Below are 18,111 nucleotides of genomic sequence, written 5' to 3' on the forward strand. Positions count from 1 at the left end.
TGTGATTAGCAATTCTACCTAGCCATCTGTCTGTGTATGCCTCCAAATATCCGATTCCATTACAAGTTCTACAACAAAGTGCTAAACTTTGTACAATAACATTTTTGTACTGTTTAATATACTATACTCAGTGCTTACTTCAGCAGGAACTAGTAGGGACTTACTTCCTGAACTGGGTTCCTGAACCAAAATGTACGTTCTATGATAGATAGATAGATAGATAGATAGATAGATAGATAGACATTACATATATTTTTTATCAATATATAATTTTTTTAAATAGCGCCACCCCCAGACAGAGTTCGTGAACCTATTTTTACAGAAAAAATATTACTGACTATACTGTATGTACAGTACAGTTTCACATTCCCAAGTAATTCTGCCATTTTTTGGACACTTTCATGTGTGCTTTATGTACATTAAATGCCTTCTGTACTGCATAAGTCCCTGTGACTTTGGCATGAGGCAGTTGATTTTCCTTCTTGCTTCATAATTCTATGTGATGTAGAACAACATAGCTTTCACAAGAAGAAGAAAATAAAGATGAAGAGGAACAAAATAGAGAACAAAAAAGACTGACTCTATTTTCATCTTAGGGGGGTATTCAATCAGCGATTCCAACTGTCTGAAAGTACCGGCAGTCGGAATCCCGGACCATTTTCGGTTGATCCGACAGTAACTCGACAGACGGAATTCTGGTTGTCGAGTGTGAGAAAGTCCTTGGATCAGGTAAAAAGATTGTGAAACAACGACCGATTCGAAAATATCGGCCATTTAACCCATCTGACTTTTTAAAAAGTCATATCTTAGAGCCTTCAATGCTGTAATTAACGGCAGCAATGACTAGGTGGGTGCTGATATTTCCCTTGTTGGGCAATATTGGCACAGATTGAATACCCCCTAAATATACTAGTGGGTCATTACCAACCATATAACTTGTATATAATACAGAAACAATAACAGAAATAGTTACATTATTATATTATATACATTTTTTGTTACATTTTACTATAATTGATTGCATTTATTACATAGGCCCTACCTTAGTTCTCATACTTACATGATCGGGATCCAGTGCCAGTGATTCACATACGGTAACTGAGTAAAGCAGGAGTTATCTTTGCACATAAAAATAATCAATCACAATTGACTTTACATTTTTTTATCAATGGACTAAATTACTAGCATATGACCTAATATACCACCTCCTTTCAATTCTAAAGTGATTATAGTTAACAGATGAGACCCATGACCTTGTAAAACCAAATGCCTACCGGTTAAGTGATTTTATAGACAGTAGATCACAGTTCTCTAAAGTGGACTTGTAATATTAGTACAGTAATAAGTCACAACTTATTCTCCTTATAACACTGAAGTGTTGAGAAGCAACTCACCAAAATCTGCATCACTGATTACACACATATATATATGTAGGTTATTGTCCTGAAGACGGGGGTCAGACCCCGAAAGCTTGACCACCATAAACCTCTGATTGTATGCTGTACCTGCCCCCTGAGTGCCATTCATTCTTGGATTGCTATATATATATATATAGCAATGAGGTGAAGTACCGCCACTGACCACTAGTGGCCACTCAATAGACAAAATTACTCCTTTGTGTGCTAAAAGATGTCATAACAGAAAGTGAAAGCCATTTTTTCCAATGATACGGATCTGTTTCAAACTTGCTGGATGTGAAGAAAGGGAACTGTGAAGACAGAGATTTGAGGTAGAAGCAGATTGGGGCTGGGGTGGAGAGTTTGTAAGCTAAAAACTGTCACAGCTCAAAGTGAAAGTGAAGCGGTCACAGCTCAAAGTAAAAATGTATTACAGAAGCTGCCATTTTGACAGGCTTTTCACTAGTATTTTAGAAAAAGTACTTTATGTTGTGCTACAGTAGAATGAAATAGAACTTTGTCAACCCCCCCCCCCCCCCCAAATCTTACAATAATATCAGAATTGTTCAACATTCAGCTGTACGCCCTAGTGGACGGTAGGGCATGAAATACCGCCTGTCGGCACATTTCTGCTCAAAAGACAGTAAAAAACCCCATGTTGACCTAATGACCCTGTCGACCTTACCCATGTCGCTAATGACCCTGTCGATCTAAAGTCATGTAGACCTTCCTGCATGTCGACCATAACTCATGTTGACCTAAATGCATGTCGACCTAATGGACCTAATGCTTGTCTACCATAATACCGGTGACCTAATGATCCATACCCCTTACAGGTAGGAGTGCAAAACTGATTATAGTTAATCATCTACCAGACACATAAGGTACACTGGTGGCATTATTAGGTGTCTTCTACTGTGACATATACCTTAAGAAAAGCATTGTCTTAGCTCCACAGTCTGACACCATTCTCTCAAAGGCATTGGTTAGTGGAGCGTGGCGTTATTGGACATTCCATATGGTAAAAACAATCAAATATTGTGGCCGCATTCTGGTTCTGCATTGTAGCGACTGACTTTCTCTTTATTATTTAGAAGAAACATAAAAGAACTTGGCAGGGAGTTGTGGATATGGGACCATGCTTTGTCAAACTACTTGCTTTCAAATATACAGCTTTCATATTCCTGCTAAAATAAGCCATGCGTGATATTGCATTAGCTCTACACTGTGAAATTAACGAGCAGCACTTTAACGTCTTCATATGGCATGTTCCACAAAGACTGACCGTTATAAATAATGTATGTAATACCCTAATTAGGTGGCATTGCCTACCCCTCTGGCACTGAGGTATTTAGAATAATTCAGTAAAGTGTTTCTCGCTCAGCAAGCATACCTATTATTATATGGGCCATCTTTTAGTAGAGGAGACGGTTATGTCTGAAGCTTCCTGAATTTGATGTTTTTGTGGTACAGACCAATGAGCCGATTCAGACCTGTTTGTTTGGATCAAATTTTGTCCCTGATGTTCCTGATGTGCATGAATACACAAACTCCACACTCGCCGAGCCGTTTGCTCCAGAACGGGCTTAATGGGGGCGGGTGGAATGGGGCGGAACCTGAGGAATGCTCAGCATTTTATGTATCCCCATAAAAATGCTGGCTGATGCCTGCTTGGGATGGATGGCTGACATCACATGACGTCAGTGCCTATCACGAATTCGGAAGACAGTGGCCATCTGAAACATAAGCATAGACTTACTTTTCAGACCAAAAGCTGGAAAAATTATTCGATTGTGAGCGACCATTGAATGGTTTCTCCTAGCTGCGGCCCCATGCGAAGGGATGTGTTACAATACACATCCCCTTGCAAGGGGATTTGTGTAGCAGGGGGGGTCGGGGAATATGGCCGGGCAGCGGGCGGTGGGGGGGGGGGGGGGGCGATAATATGGCCGGGCAGCCATGTCGGCATGGATTTTATTTTATATAGTGTGGTGAGTGCATCGAGCCACCGAGCCCGAAGCATGGCGAGCGTAGTGAGCCCCGCGAGGGGACGCGTAAAACTAAGTGAATAGCTTAGTGGGCGCCCAACTAACATATAAGTACCCTTTTTTTTTTACCCCATTTTTTCCTTTGTCCATTCTGGGCACAATGTCTTCTGAACATTAGTACCATTGCTTTCATAACTCTTAAAGGGCACTTTAAATTGCAGACATTTAGTAATAATTATGATTTTCCTTGTGACGATATGTTGAGCAATGCCATTTTACAGTGTGCATGATAACGTGCATTGGCTGTGAAGAACTAAAATAGCACCAACTAGACAACTATTTCTCTGGCAATAATAAACTCACTTTCAGGTTGTGGAAAAATGGAAAAACCGAAATAAATGAAAAATATATGAAATGTAATTGTTTTTAAGGAATACAGGAATACATTTCTATTTAATGTGTCTGTCATCATATACATGAAGGCCAAACACTCAAAGTGATTGCATACATAGTCAGCAGAGTGATTTAAAATGCTTGAAACCAATTCAAATTAAAATGAGTCTAATTGACTTTTGCATCTTACAGAGTTATGACTTTGGACGTTTGTGTCCAGACACCATAAATCTATCACAATTTAGCGTACTTTCAGAGGACTGGCTGATGAAGCCGCACAAATTACTTTATTTCTCCTCTTTCAGGAAAACATTTGCTGGTTTACTGCAAAGGACACACCTAGGGCATGTTGATAGAGGATTTTCATTGCTAAAGTCTTAGAAATCCTTTGTTGGATAATGCTCTTCTAAACTGTAATTGAATTGTTCAATTACTGTACACCATTTAACTTTATAGGTGATTGCTTTGGACAATGTCCAATACTTCTGATGTAGAGATTAGTGAACCTTTCTAGGTACGTTATGACACAAAAGAACAATCAATTTTACATGTGCTAACATAATATAGCACATTAATGTGATATCCAATACTACTGTTTGAGTAGTGCCCCAAACTGGTATCCGTTAGGTCTAAATCTGCCTCTGCTAGAATGGGACTGTGTCTTGAAAACTTGAAACATTTCTATGGGAAGTGTAGAATAAGAGTGAGTAATAGCAGTTACATTTAACAGACCTTTTCCACTTTGAAATTTGCTTAAGGTGCATACACACTGTACAATTTTTTTGACCAATTTGGTTGAAAGACATTTCCATTGAACCCAGTGTCCTGGACGAAAGATGTTGACAAAAGATATTGTCAACAAACAAACGATGAATGATGATGCGCATACCCGCCAGATGTTCATCAAGATTGTTCGTCAACTGTGCATGCAGCTCAATTTGAATATCTTTCAAAAAGAGCCTATAAACTATAGCTAGATCTTTCTTCTTTCGTCTGTCGTCAATATCTTTCGTCAACATCTTTAGTCCAGGACACTGGGTTCAATGAAAATGTCTTTCAACCAAATTGGTCAAAAAAATTGTACAGTGTGTATGCACCCTTAGAACAAATACTTACTGGAAGTGACTTACAAGCTATGGGAGGTTTGCAGGGAAACTTTACAGTGTCCTCAAACATCTAGGGGTAAATTTTCTAACAATTGCGTTTGTTCTGTATGTAAACATAATTGGTATCAAAAGGATATGTGAGTTTTTCAAGATCAAACATTCACATTTGCTAAGAATCACAATTGATAGAATTGTGTTTTCCGTATGTAATTGAGTTTAATAGTGTTCAATTGTGTTCAATAGTGTACGTTTTCAGCCGTATTTGTGCCGAAATTCTAAAGTCCTTCTGTGCCTGTGAGCAGCTAGATCTGTGCAGTATGTCTCAGTGTGTAAAAATGATTAAATGGTTAGAATTTTTTTTTTTTTAAAACCACATGATTGTTACAACAACTTACCCAACAGGACCGGCATGGTTCTATTTAAGTGACTACAAACAGGGCTCATACAGGCGAAAGAAGAAAGAAAGAGGAAATTCTAAAAAAAATCTAACATATTTAACACCTTAATATAATAAATATGGCTTCTATCTAAACTTATTGCCCATAGTCAACTTTAATTATTCATCAACTTTAATTATTCCTGTACAGATGGAGCTGTAGACAATGATAGGGCAGCTTAGATTGTGGATACCAATAGGAACAGCTGACAATGAGGAGCTTCGCCTATGTAACACTCATTCCTCCCCACGCAGGGCTCCATATACCATGCTTGGCTACGCTGCTCATAGTGCAACCGGGCTGTCTTCTATGTGGTAGCCTGTAATTCATGCTCCCTATTCCCTGCCTTCTCTCCTTGTCTCCAACTGCTCCAGGTACAGTACCTGTAATTTGTCACGAAAGCAGTGCGAACAAGATACAAATTGAGTAATATATTGAGCACAATAGACAAATAACGTGACTTAGTTGCATTATCCATGCCAAATCTGGCTATTTGCCATGATTTGAGAACAGCTGAAGAGATTTTCACAACATACTGGTCTGAGTTATAGATGAAATGCCTTTTCTCTAATTTCTGATCCATTGCTATATTTTACCAGTCAAAATACAAGTAGACAGGTACTATAGATTTCGTAACTCAGTGTTAAGGCCCATACACTCTGGGTGACTTTGAGCTGAAAGCTGCTCAAAACAGCATGTTCGAGTGGCTTTCAGCTCAAAGCCGCCCAGTGTGTATGCCCGGGCGGTGAGCGGTGCTGCGCCCTCCCGCATCATCACCAGGAAAGCCGTTCATCTGCTGGTAATACCTTGAGGAAGGATTTGCATAGCGTTGCGCTATGCAAAGCTGTCCTCTCCCCGCTGACGGCACCAGGCAGGGGGACAGCCACTCAGTGTGTATGCACTGAGCGACTCCCCCCCAGCGATGTTAGCAATCATTGCTGTCCATACATGCTGGGCAAGTCTTCAATATTCCAATAATAGACAACTCCTTCTATTGCAGTACTACACACTTCAGTTTGTATGTGTATTACATTGATTTTTTTAAATAATAAAAACAGAGATTAAAAAAAGTTTATTAAATAAGAAGAGAAAATATTGATAAGTGTATTAAACATTTTTATTCCAACAGATCTAGCACATCTATTACAATACAATACAAAGTTACTATTATGTATACTCATTTATTTTCTGATAATTAACATATTTTTTCAATTTATTTTACAGGATGCAATGTCAACCTTCTTCCAGTTTGGAGCTTCCATCAAACAGCAAGCCATTGTCATGCTAAGGATCATGGAGGAATATGACTGGCATGTATTTTCTATTATAACAAGCACTTTTCCAGGATATCGAGACTTTATAAGTTTCATAAAAACCACTGTGGACAATAGTTTTGTGGACTGGGAAGTGCAGAATGTAATTACTCTGGAAGCATCATATACTGATGCACAAACACTCAATCAGCTGAAGAAAATCCATTCTTCTGTTATACTCCTTTATTGTTCAAAGGATGAAGCAATTCATATTTTTGCAGAAGCTCGTTCTTTAGGCCTAATGGGATATGGTTACATCTGGATTGTTCCCAACCTGGTAACAGGTAACACAGAAATAATACCATTTGAATTTCCTTGTGGATTAGTTTCTGTTTCTTATGACGATTGGGACTATGGCTTGGAGGCTCGAGTGAGGGATGGCCTTGGAATTATTACCACAGCTGCATCAGCCATGTTGGAGACCTATTCGGTAATTCCTGAAGCCAAGACAAGTTGTTACGGTCAAAATGAGCGGAATGAGATGCCAACTCACACACTTCACGAGTAAGACATTAAATTAATTATTAAACATAATTATTATATGTTAATTTCATACAAATTCTACTTTGTGTAGCCCACATCATATACAGTCATCTTTTACTTTATATGAATAGTCGATGGTATGATGAGGAGGTTGAAAGGGCAGCTCACCCCCCTCCCAACATTTAAGAGATATTCATCAATGTACTGGGTCACAGGATGCAGTGCATCTTCCATCTATGTTTACCACGATCAGAATTTAGTAACCTTTAACCCTTCCTGGCTGCTTCACTGCCCCCTCCCAAAGTCCTTTTCCGCCCTCCTCCAGGGCTCTCCTCCCACTGCACCTAGCTCCTACACTGTGTAGTAAGTTACCGTGGGCTACCCCTTCCTTGGGGCCACCCTGCATCATTCTAACTTCTCACTTCTTATGTTACTCTCCTCCTCAGCTCCTTATTCATCCTATCACTCTTCCCAATTATGTAACTTATAGGGTGGCTAGACTCACTGGCAATATCCAGGGGAGCACAAGGTGAAGGGGGTCCACCATGGAATAAGTCACTTTTCATAACAACTAGAGTTGTGATGTCTATCAAAACAATATGATGTCCCCAGGGATAGGCAGCACTGTGTTTGACAGCCACCACTGGCTAGACAATGGGAGACTAGGGAAGTAGAACTTGATGCTGAGTCTTGTGTTCCGAGTGCAGTTGCGACTGTGAAACACAGTACTGCTGATCCCAGGGGTGAACCAGTACAGAAAATATCTCACTTGGATATCTCTATCAGCCAGTATTGTAATTTAAACACTGACTACGATGTTGCCAGGCTCCAAGCAAACAAGTAATATGAATCTAAATGAGCTCTGTTTGCAGAGGAGTCGGCTGTGTTTTAAGGATGGCAGTGCTGTGCTGACAAAATACTATCCTACAGTATCAAATGCATTTAAGGCCCATGTAGTGTAAAGCGTATAGAGATATTCAATGCTTTGTTGTTGAAAGCCTTTGCTCCCAGAGAAACTGTTGCACAAAGAGGGAGACATACAGTATTTACTATAAAAATCTGAACATTTTGTTTACCGATTCTGTTTCTGGATTTTGCAATAAAATGAAAAAGTGTAAATTTACTAAGATGGGACTTCTATTGGAGATGGGATGTTACCCATAGCAACCAATCCGATTCTACTTATTTATTTAGCACCTTCTTGAAGATAATAGATAGAATGTTATTGGTTGCCCATAGCAACATCCCATCTTCACTCCCATCTTAGTAAATTTACTCAATTAAGTGTCCTCTTTATCAATCTTTGAGGTACTTAACATATTATGTATCCCCTGGATGCATCTATAGAGACTGCAGCAGATATTTGTGATGTCTACTTTGCAGTCCCCTCATTTTTAACCATAAAAGACGTCCCCCATAAAAACCTATAGGGGCTGTTTATCAAGCTCTGGAATGTGAAGAACCCTGTAACATGGTCCCTGCTGTGACTAAATAGTTCTATATTAGAAGGTGTTCCCATCCTTTATTATATCCATATAACATTTACGTTAGGCTTACATTACATGGTGAGAAAGCAGCAGATGCAGCTGACAATTTTCTAGCAAGAAATGTTACTCTAACATTTTTATTCTGGTTAATGTTTATTTTTTATTTATTTTTTTACATGATCATCTAGTTCATAATCAGACATTTCTTTTTGGGATCCACCTGTCCATCCATCTGTCCATATGTCCATCCATCCATCTGTCTAGCCATCTGTCCATCTGCCAACCACCTGCCTGACCATCTGTCCGCCCATCCATTCATCTGTCCATCTGTCTGTCCAGCGTTCACCTGCCCGCACATCCATACTGTCTATTTGCCCATCTGCCTGCCCATCTGTCCATCTGCCCATCCATCCATCCATTCTCTAGCACTTCAACTCTAGTTTTCTCCTTCACACTTTCTATCCCTGTATTAGTAAATCCCATCACTACCTCCCTCACACCCCTCCCCCTTCTTTACAACGTTCTATCAGTAATGCTCCTTTCCATACTCCCCCTCTCTCCATACACACCTTTCAAAAGTGTGTTTTTAGATTGTGGATAGTGCAGGGGGGGCTGCAGAGGGGCATCACCAGCATCAGTGCTGATTCCCAGGTGCCACATAAACCATTACACAGCCAGTCCCTGGTCAATAGGAGTCTCGGGGTTCGACTTAACATTGTAATGGATTATGCTAATTCTCTGGCACCCTGCACTCAGCACTGGTGGTCCCCAGGGAATTCAGAAGTAACGTAGCTCGGAAATCTTCCAGGGTGGCCAGTGCTATCAGTCGGCTGGCCTTGGAAGATTTCCAGGCATGCAACTTCAGTGGCAAAATGCTTCCAGGCCTGCAACTTCAGTGGCAAAATGCTTCCAGGCATGCAACTTCAGTGGTAAAATGCTTCCAGGCATGCAACTTCAGTGGTAAAATGCTTCCAGGCATGCAACTTCAGTGGTAAAATGCTTCCAGGCATGCAACTTCAGTGGTAAAATGCTTCCAGGCATGCAACTTCAGTGGTAAAATGCTTCTTTCACTACCCACGCTTACATAAATCCCTCCCACTCTTCCTATCACATTCCCTCCTACCCTACCTGAAAATCTTCCCTTTTTCAGGAATACACTGAGGTAGTTGGCAACAACTAAACACACTGGATGGTCCCTGGATGCTGCCACTGTGACATCATTGTCCTTTATAGATTAATTATTTAGTACATACATTACTTTCCCTTGCACAAGCTTTGAATGGTTAGAATTACTACACTGTTATCTATCTGTCTGTCTATCTGTCTGCCTGTCTATCAATTGTTTTTCAGAAAAGAATGAAAAAGAGTGAAAAATGTTAATATAATCTTAGTAGGTATATACCAGTAGTACTAACTGTATTCAATATTTCCCTCTCCTTTAGCTAAAGGTGTCAGTTCAATTACAAATTAGCCACAAATAGGATATCGGTAAAATTAAAAGATGCTTTATTACCTTTTGATATTATCAATTTCACACACAAACACACACACTCACCAAAGAATTGTTAACATAAGAATGACTCATCATAGTGGTTGGCTTAGTCAGGTCGCTTCTTTACTTAGCTCATGTATACAACTGTGCTCTCATAACAGTTGTGTTGACTTCCTGGCCCTTTCATTTGGCTGATATTCAACATCAGACGCCTTGCCCACCAGAATCCACTATCCTTCCTACACCACAGAGCAGTTATGCCCAGGCAGTTCATCTGTGCATGAAACTATTTTTATTTGCAGCAAAAGTAAAATGAAAAACCGTAAATAAATGCTAGCCTATCCATCTCTGAGTAGATAGAAGTTTCCCTCTCTTTCCAACTCACTAAAACAACATATCAATACGCCGCTCACTTCAGACAGTAATGGTATCTTTCTCTGCACAACCATGCAGGTGAAAGCAGGGGTTTGCCTTCTCCGATGCGAAGGCCCTAAAGCCTTGGTCTAGATCTAACAGATGGAGCCCTCTGTCACTCTTCATCCATAATCCAAAACCCTTACAGTATCTGGTAATTAAACTTGGGCCTATATACTGTACCTGCACACAAACACAATTCCAATGCTTTTCTGCAATTCCACTGCTACTTTATGTTACCTTAAGTTTCACCCTGCGATGCTAATGCATTGTAGGCAAAGATCTACAAGGACGCATCTGTATATGCTGTATGCATGTGAATACCAGACACTCACACACACACACACATACTTACAGTTGGAGTGCCTCTCAGCCAGCGCCGGAGCTCGGCAGAATGCCACTGCAGGTGATCACCGATGGAGAGGGTGCTCCATCTGACTGGGATGTGCTACCGTCTCACATGCACGCGCATCCCAGCTTTCAAGCGACAGGGGACGCGAACCCTGCCCGTCTCTGCTTCAGGGACATGGGCAAGGTTAGGGGGTGGGGGGTGCGGGGAGGTGGTGGGGACCAGCAGGCAGCGATGAGGTGGCAGTGAGGACCTACGGGGAGCTCCGTTGGAAGGGGACGCACGAGCGTCTCGTGCGTGTGCATTCCCTTCCAGCGGTGAACTGACCGCCAGATTCCCACTGAATGAGAGCGGCTCCAGCTGTACTTATATATTATTTGCATACTTTAGTCACTTTATGATGATGATAATATTATTATTATCATAAGTAGTAATAGTATTTGTATTAGGTGTAATAGTAGTAGTAGTAGTAGTAGTAGTAGTAGTAGTAGTAGTAGTAGTAGTAGTAGTATTCAAATTGCAGGACTAAAAAAACTTTTCTTTTAAACGGGCATGTACGTTTATTTAAAACCAATAATATTACAAAGAAGCTTAAAAACAGTTAAGTAAAACACAACCTTACTGTAACAACCACCCAATAATTAAACATACTAACAAACCTGTTTATACACCCACTGAGATAACCATCATTTTCATCATCAGCATCAGCAGCAGCAGCACCACCATATCAATGTGGATTGCACTGCTTGCTGTACTCAGTTGTTATTGTCACCAACTAAAACACTCAGAGATGTGCAGTCACACTGAGACTTATTCTTCCTAGAAAGATTCCAACTCATAATACCTTAGTGCTCTGATTAAATTACTAAACCATAAACAGTAGATTTGCTGCATACAACTGTTAATTGCATTTTATTTTAAATAGATGTTATCCGGCAAAATATACACAAGTGTTTATTAAAGTCATAAATACAAAAACATTTATCAAAAGGTACAAAACAATTATAGAAACAAACTAAGTTATGGTTATTGCACTGCAAATGAAGCTTCATGTAGTCTTTCTATTGCAAAAATAATACACATTTATGTAAGAGTGTGCTTGTGATTCTATCCCGTTAGTATACTTTTCTGCAGCTAACAAATTTCTAAAAATAAAATAAAAAGACTGGATAATGTAATGGTTAGTCCTCACCATTGTATTCTCAAATGTGAGCATGGCTTTTAAAACTTCAGAATGAAGCTGAATCAATGACAGTTGTATTTGTAAAGGAGCATGCCTGAAAAGCTTGGCTTCTATTACAAACAATTTAAAGAGCCATTTAAGCCGTCAAGTATTTTTACCCATTTTCCTTTCCAGCATGTATAAGTAAATGGGGCCTATGGTGGAAGGCATTGCGCCAAAGCTGCAGCGTGCCTACAATTTAAAGTACATGAAAGAGTGCATGGAATTCATCCTGAGACCCCATTAAGTGGTAACTAAATAATAGGATAGTGAAAAAGCGGCGATAAGGAAAGTATTGGAAGCTGTTCACCACTTGAAAGTTTTTTGTTCATTTGTTAAGTAAAAAACATATTTTCTAAAGACATATTTAAACATTTTAGTGGAAGAATGGCAAGGGATGTCTATTCATTGTTTCCATGTAACCCTATTTAACATTACCCTGCACATCCACCATGGTCCCCAGTGGCAATGCTCTCCTACCGCAATGATAAAATCTCCCCTATCCTATTAAACACAAATGAGTAGTCCTGAAAGTGCTGTTTATCAGGTTGTTATTCAATAGTCTGCTGTACCCAATAATTGGGTGACCATAGAATCACGGGACAAGGGAGTATCCCTCCAACAATTGGTGTTGGAACCCACTCGCAAATATGCAATATTAGACTTAATACTTACAAACTGAGACATAATATGTGACCTAAAAAAACCTAGGATCCAGAGTGGTTCAGAAAAAAGACATAGACCGCCTCATCCCAAACAAAAGCAAAGGTGTTAGATTTTAAAAAAGGCTGATTTTATTGGGATGGAAAAAGTGTTAACCATATATTGGCAGGGTAGAGGAACTCGGAAGAAGTGCAGGAGAGGTGGGACAAATTAAAAAGTGCTATACTATAGGTGACATAACTTGTATCAAAAGGGTTAGGAAAAACACAAGGAAATGGAAGTAATTGTGGTTTGTGAAAGAAGTAGCAACTATAGTGAAAGCAAAAAGGATGGCTTTTAGGAAATATAAGCAGACACAAAACATTGAAGACTGGTAGATGTATCTTGTTAGACAGAAGTAGGCTAAGAATTTAATCAGATGTGCAAAGACACAAGCTGTGGAGAAAATGGTCCAGTCAGTGGGCAAAGGAGGCAAAACTTTTTTAGGCATATAATTGAAAGGAGGTAAACAAAACACAGAATAATAAAACTAAAGGCAGAGATTGGGATTCTTGTTGAAGTTGAACTTTATTTTATGTGCCACCATTTAAATGTTATTGTGATAAAGAATACATTACATACTGTATTGCGCTATATTCCTTTCAATTATTATTTACTATGTCCACATTTATACATATGACATTAGCCTGAAACAGGTGAAGACAAGATCCAAAAGGGAAGGACCATTCTTCTTTATTCTTGGCAATGCTCTTGGCAATGGTGGAGAGGTTGTAGTCTGACTGTTGGAGGGCATGGACAGGTGTCTTTTATACAGATAACCAGTTCAAACAGGCACAATTAACCCCTTCACGACATTTGACGTATATATACGTCATGGCCGGGAAGTACTTCCCGACACATGACGTATATATACGTCATGACTTTAAACTGTCACTGCGTCTCGAGACGCAGTGACAGAGGGACGATGTCTGCTGTCCCTGACAGCAGACATGTCCCTGCATGCCCAGGGGGGGCTGCGATGTCGCCCCCCCGTCGGCGATCGCTGTGATTGGCTGTTCAGAGTGAACAGCCATTCACAGCGTTTTCCTGTGTTACCAGCGAATCAGACGCTTGGTAACACAGGTGTCAATCACCGCCGGGCGTCAGGGGGCATGAGGGGGTCATCGGTGACGATGACACCTCACCCCACCCTCACCCCACCTGCCCCCAAGGCTGTGATTGGTCCGTGGGACCCACGGACCAATCACAGCCAAGGCGCGACATTTAAACTAACGGTGACTGCGCTGCAGACGCCATTCCGGTCTGGAATAGCGTGCAGAGCGGTCACCGTGCCTATCTGCCGTGATACTGACCTGATCCTTGCTAATACTTACCTGATCCTTGCAAATACCTTACCTGATCACTTGATCATTGCTTGTAGCGTGCTGGACGCTTCCTGGATCTGACTTCCTGAGACTTCCTGCTGCTGCTGCAGTGTGATAGAGAGATAGAGAGATAGAGAGAGAGAGATAGAGAGAGATAGAGAGATAGTGACAGAGAAAGCTATATTGTGTGTCTGCTACCCCCCCTTTTTGGGGGTGCAGGTTTTTTTTATATATAAATAACTGTCACTGCTGCTGCTGCAGTGTCATAGTGATAGATAGTGATAGATAGTGAGAGATAGTGATAGATAGTGATAGATAGTGATAGATAGTGAGAGATAGAGAGATTTGTGTCTGCTACCCCCCCTTTTTGGGGGTGCAGGTTTTTTTTTTATATATATAACTGTCAGTGCTGCTGCTGCAGTGTCATAGTGATAGATAGTGATAGATAGTGAGAGATAGAGAGAGATAGTGACATAGGGCCTTATTCTGATCGGAGCGGCCAAACGTGTGTACGTTCACAATTACCGCACGCTAGCCGTACGCGGCCGTTAGGGTTAAGTCCACCCACAAATCAGCCGCTTGCGTACGGGCAGAAATAACGTAGAAGGGGAGTGGTGTACAAATGAGCGTACGGCAACGTACGCGGCCGGCCCAGCCCTTACACTCCGACAACTGGCGTACGACTGAGCGTACGGCGCCGTCTACGGCCGTCTTTCCTCCGTCTCCCCACCGCCTTCTTGCGGCGATCTGAGCGTACGCCAGCTTGCACGGACGGGTCCCTATTGTTTTCAATGGAAAACTCAGCTTATGTCACCGCTCGTGAGAGTGAGCGTACGTCCGTGCACGCTGGCATACCCTTCACATATATGGACCTGCAAATCTTGCCTCTCAACTACTAATCTGACAATTGATTAATTAATCTATTTGTTATTCACTTATTGTTTTCTATTAACTCAATTGTCTACCTTAATAAAGACCTAATAAAACTACATTTTAAACCACATTACATGTATATTTGTTATGTTCTAATGTGGCATTTTAATCACTATCTATGTGTCCCCATATTGCTGTTACTTTTAAATCAAGTTATGTTGGTGTTTCTGTATATGTACTAAATTATGTCCATAATTAGTTTGTCCAAAATGTGTAACATGTATACCTACCCTGATGTTATGTGTGATGTTTTAATCGAAAAACATTAAACATTCATGCATTTTCACTATGTGTTATTTTACTCAAAAACACACACATTTACACATCAATCATTACCCCTCACCTCAAATTACTAATATAACTTACATTACACATCTGTATGTACCTACCCTTACAAGCCCTCTAACATATTTATTATTAAAAACACAGGCAATTTATAATACAATATAAACTTTTATTTATTACAAACATAATAAGGGGGGGGGGGGATAAAAAAAAATTAAATGCGGGCCTCCAGTAGGCCAAAAAGAAGTTGCAAATAAAAAAGGGTCAGGAAGATCTCCCGAATAAGGGCTGCCACCTCCTCCTGCTGCTGTTCAGTGTCTGTAGTGAAGGGATAAAAAAAAAAATTAATATATAACATACACAAATGTTTGTTGTATTTGTACATAATAAAAAGTTGTGAGTTATGTGTGAAGGGCACATACATTTTTAAACTACATTGAAGATGGGTCTGCTGTAAATACAGTACTAAAAAAAAATATGTTAACACACACATACTGTACATAGTAAATAACATTAATTCAATTACTCCTTCATCAATGAATGTATGCTGTATCCCAATTGGTACTTTGTTTTTGGGGGACTGTCCTCTAACCTCACAATTAGCCTGTGCTATTTAAGGGTTATGACATTGTTGTGGCTTAAGCACTCCTTACTATTTTAAATTTAGGACATTGCTGTACAAATTATAGGCCTACAGCTATGTTTGTAAAGCATGCATCCGCATGGCCTCACACACTATTACCAAAACAATCTCTACATTTAAGTTGCACCAGTGGCAGATTAAGCCTTTGGGGGGCCCGGGGTACTTTAGAGCGGGGGGCCCCCTTGCACTTGTCATTACTGGCCGCACACTGCATGGCCGAATATTATACTGTCAAAACATAGAGTAAAGGCAGAATAAACTTGGTCAATGGTTACCTGCAGGGGATATATATATATATATATATATATATATATATATATATATATATATATATATATATATATATATATAGACAGGGGGTTGGCGGCACTCGGAATAATAATAGACACCATATATATATATATATATATATATATATATATATATATATATATATATATATATATATATATATATATATATATATACACACACCACATGAAAAGCCTGTGTTTGTCCCTCTGCCCCTTACTCTGGAGGAGACCTCACAGTCCTAGTGCTGCCTCTGATTAAAAACCCTCCTATGACTAAGCTGCTGCTGCTGTTCTCCATGGACCTGAGAAGTATGTAATGAGCTCCACCAATCAGAGCTCAGCACAAACTTCTCAGCCTCTGTCCTCTGGTGCAAAGTGTCATGGGACTTAGTCAACTCCCAGAAATGCACTGCACACTTGTGCAATCAGTGTGCCTTGCCTCCCGATGCTCAGCACCATAAATCATTGTCACATTGGCAGATAGGTGAAGCTGCAGCACTACCCCACCCATGCACAAAACATTTAGCAAAAAAAAAAAAACATAACATAACTTAAACATTGTCTTTTTTAAAAAAAAAAATGACAACCACAGGGGGCCCCTAGCTAGAGGGGGTCCCAGGGGCACTGACCCCTTGCGCCTCCATTATAATCTGGCCCTGTGTTGCACATCATGCTGGGAACTGGAGTTACCCAACACCTGGAGCCACATAACTACCACACCACTAATGTCGGATATCTCATTGGATGTACTGTTATGTCAATTATTCAAGGGGTGAGGCATGGCCACACTCAAAAAAACCACCAAGGGGACCCTTGTTCCTGGAGAAGGACAGGACACACCTCATGGTCGCCCTGCAGTGATATGTTGCAACTAATGTTGATGTTGGATACACATATGTGGTTGTTGTGATTGTTTATGTGTAGAAATGTGTAGGTCAACATTAGACACATTATTTACTTACGGCTACTTGAGCCATCCTGGGCGCCGCTGGTTGGCTGTGGAGTGGTTGGGGAAGGCAGGAGCAAGGAGGATGGTCCTGGTCTTTGGCCCGAGGTACTGGGTGTTACTGGGGAGTGGAGAGGTTTGGGGGTGGGTGGTGGAGAGGTGTAGGGGGGTTGGAAATGGGGTGGGGAGGGGGGGTGGGGGTTGTGGAGGGGGTGTGGGTTGTGGAGGGGTGTGGGTTGTGGAGGGGGGGGGGTTGTGGAGGGGGTGGGGGTTGTGGAGGGGGTGGGGGTTGTGGAGGGGGTGGGGGATGGGGAAATTGTGTGGGTGAAAACTGCACCCTGGGTCTCCTCTTCTTCCTCCTCCTCTTCTTCCTCCTCCTCCTCTTCCTCCTCCTCCTCTTCCTCCTCCTCCTCTTCCTCCTCCTCTTTCTTCTCCTCCTCCTCCTCCTCCTCTTCCTCCTCCTCCTCTTCCTCTTCCTCTTCTTCCTCCTCCTCTTCCTCCTCCTCCTCGGCTGCCTGGTCCCGGGCTGCCTGGTCCCGGGCTGCCTGCTCCCGGGCTTCAATGCGTGCCCTTGCCCGTGCTGAAATGTTCATGTTGATGGCATAGAAATCGAAGATTGGGTTTCATAAAAAAGGGGGAAAGAAAAATTCACATTAGTCATGCTCATAACCTTCAAAATTATCATTGCTGTGAAATTTCAGACATTTATCATGCAAACTATTTGATATCCTACACCCAAAAACTGATCAACTACTTAAACCCCCCCTATACACCCCCATATACACCCCCTATACACCCCATATACACCCCCTATACACCCATATACACCCCCATATACCCCCCATATACACCCCCTATACACCCCCTATACACCCCATATACACCCCCATACTCAGGAACATA

At 41.1% G+C, this 18,111-nt stretch overlaps 1 protein-coding gene across 3 annotated transcripts in view; it reads left to right on the forward strand.

The window, feature by feature from the left end:
* The window catches only part of GRIN2A (glutamate ionotropic receptor NMDA type subunit 2A), a 563,594-nt gene that overhangs the window by 335,763 nt on the left and 209,720 nt on the right, over positions 1-18,111 (forward strand). For all 3 annotated transcript variants that reach the window (XM_083153363.1, XM_083153365.1, XM_083153364.1), the window contains one exon: positions 6,546-7,138. In XM_083153363.1, coding sequence (XP_083009489.1) covers positions 6,546-7,138 — 593 coding nt within the window. The remainder of the gene's footprint in view (positions 1-6,545; positions 7,139-18,111) is intronic.

The sequence above is a fragment of the Crinia signifera genome, chromosome 7 (assembly GCF_055691185.1).
Source record: "Crinia signifera chromosome 7, ASM5569118v1, whole genome shotgun sequence".
Lineage (NCBI taxonomy): Eukaryota > Metazoa > Chordata > Amphibia > Anura > Myobatrachidae > Crinia > Crinia signifera.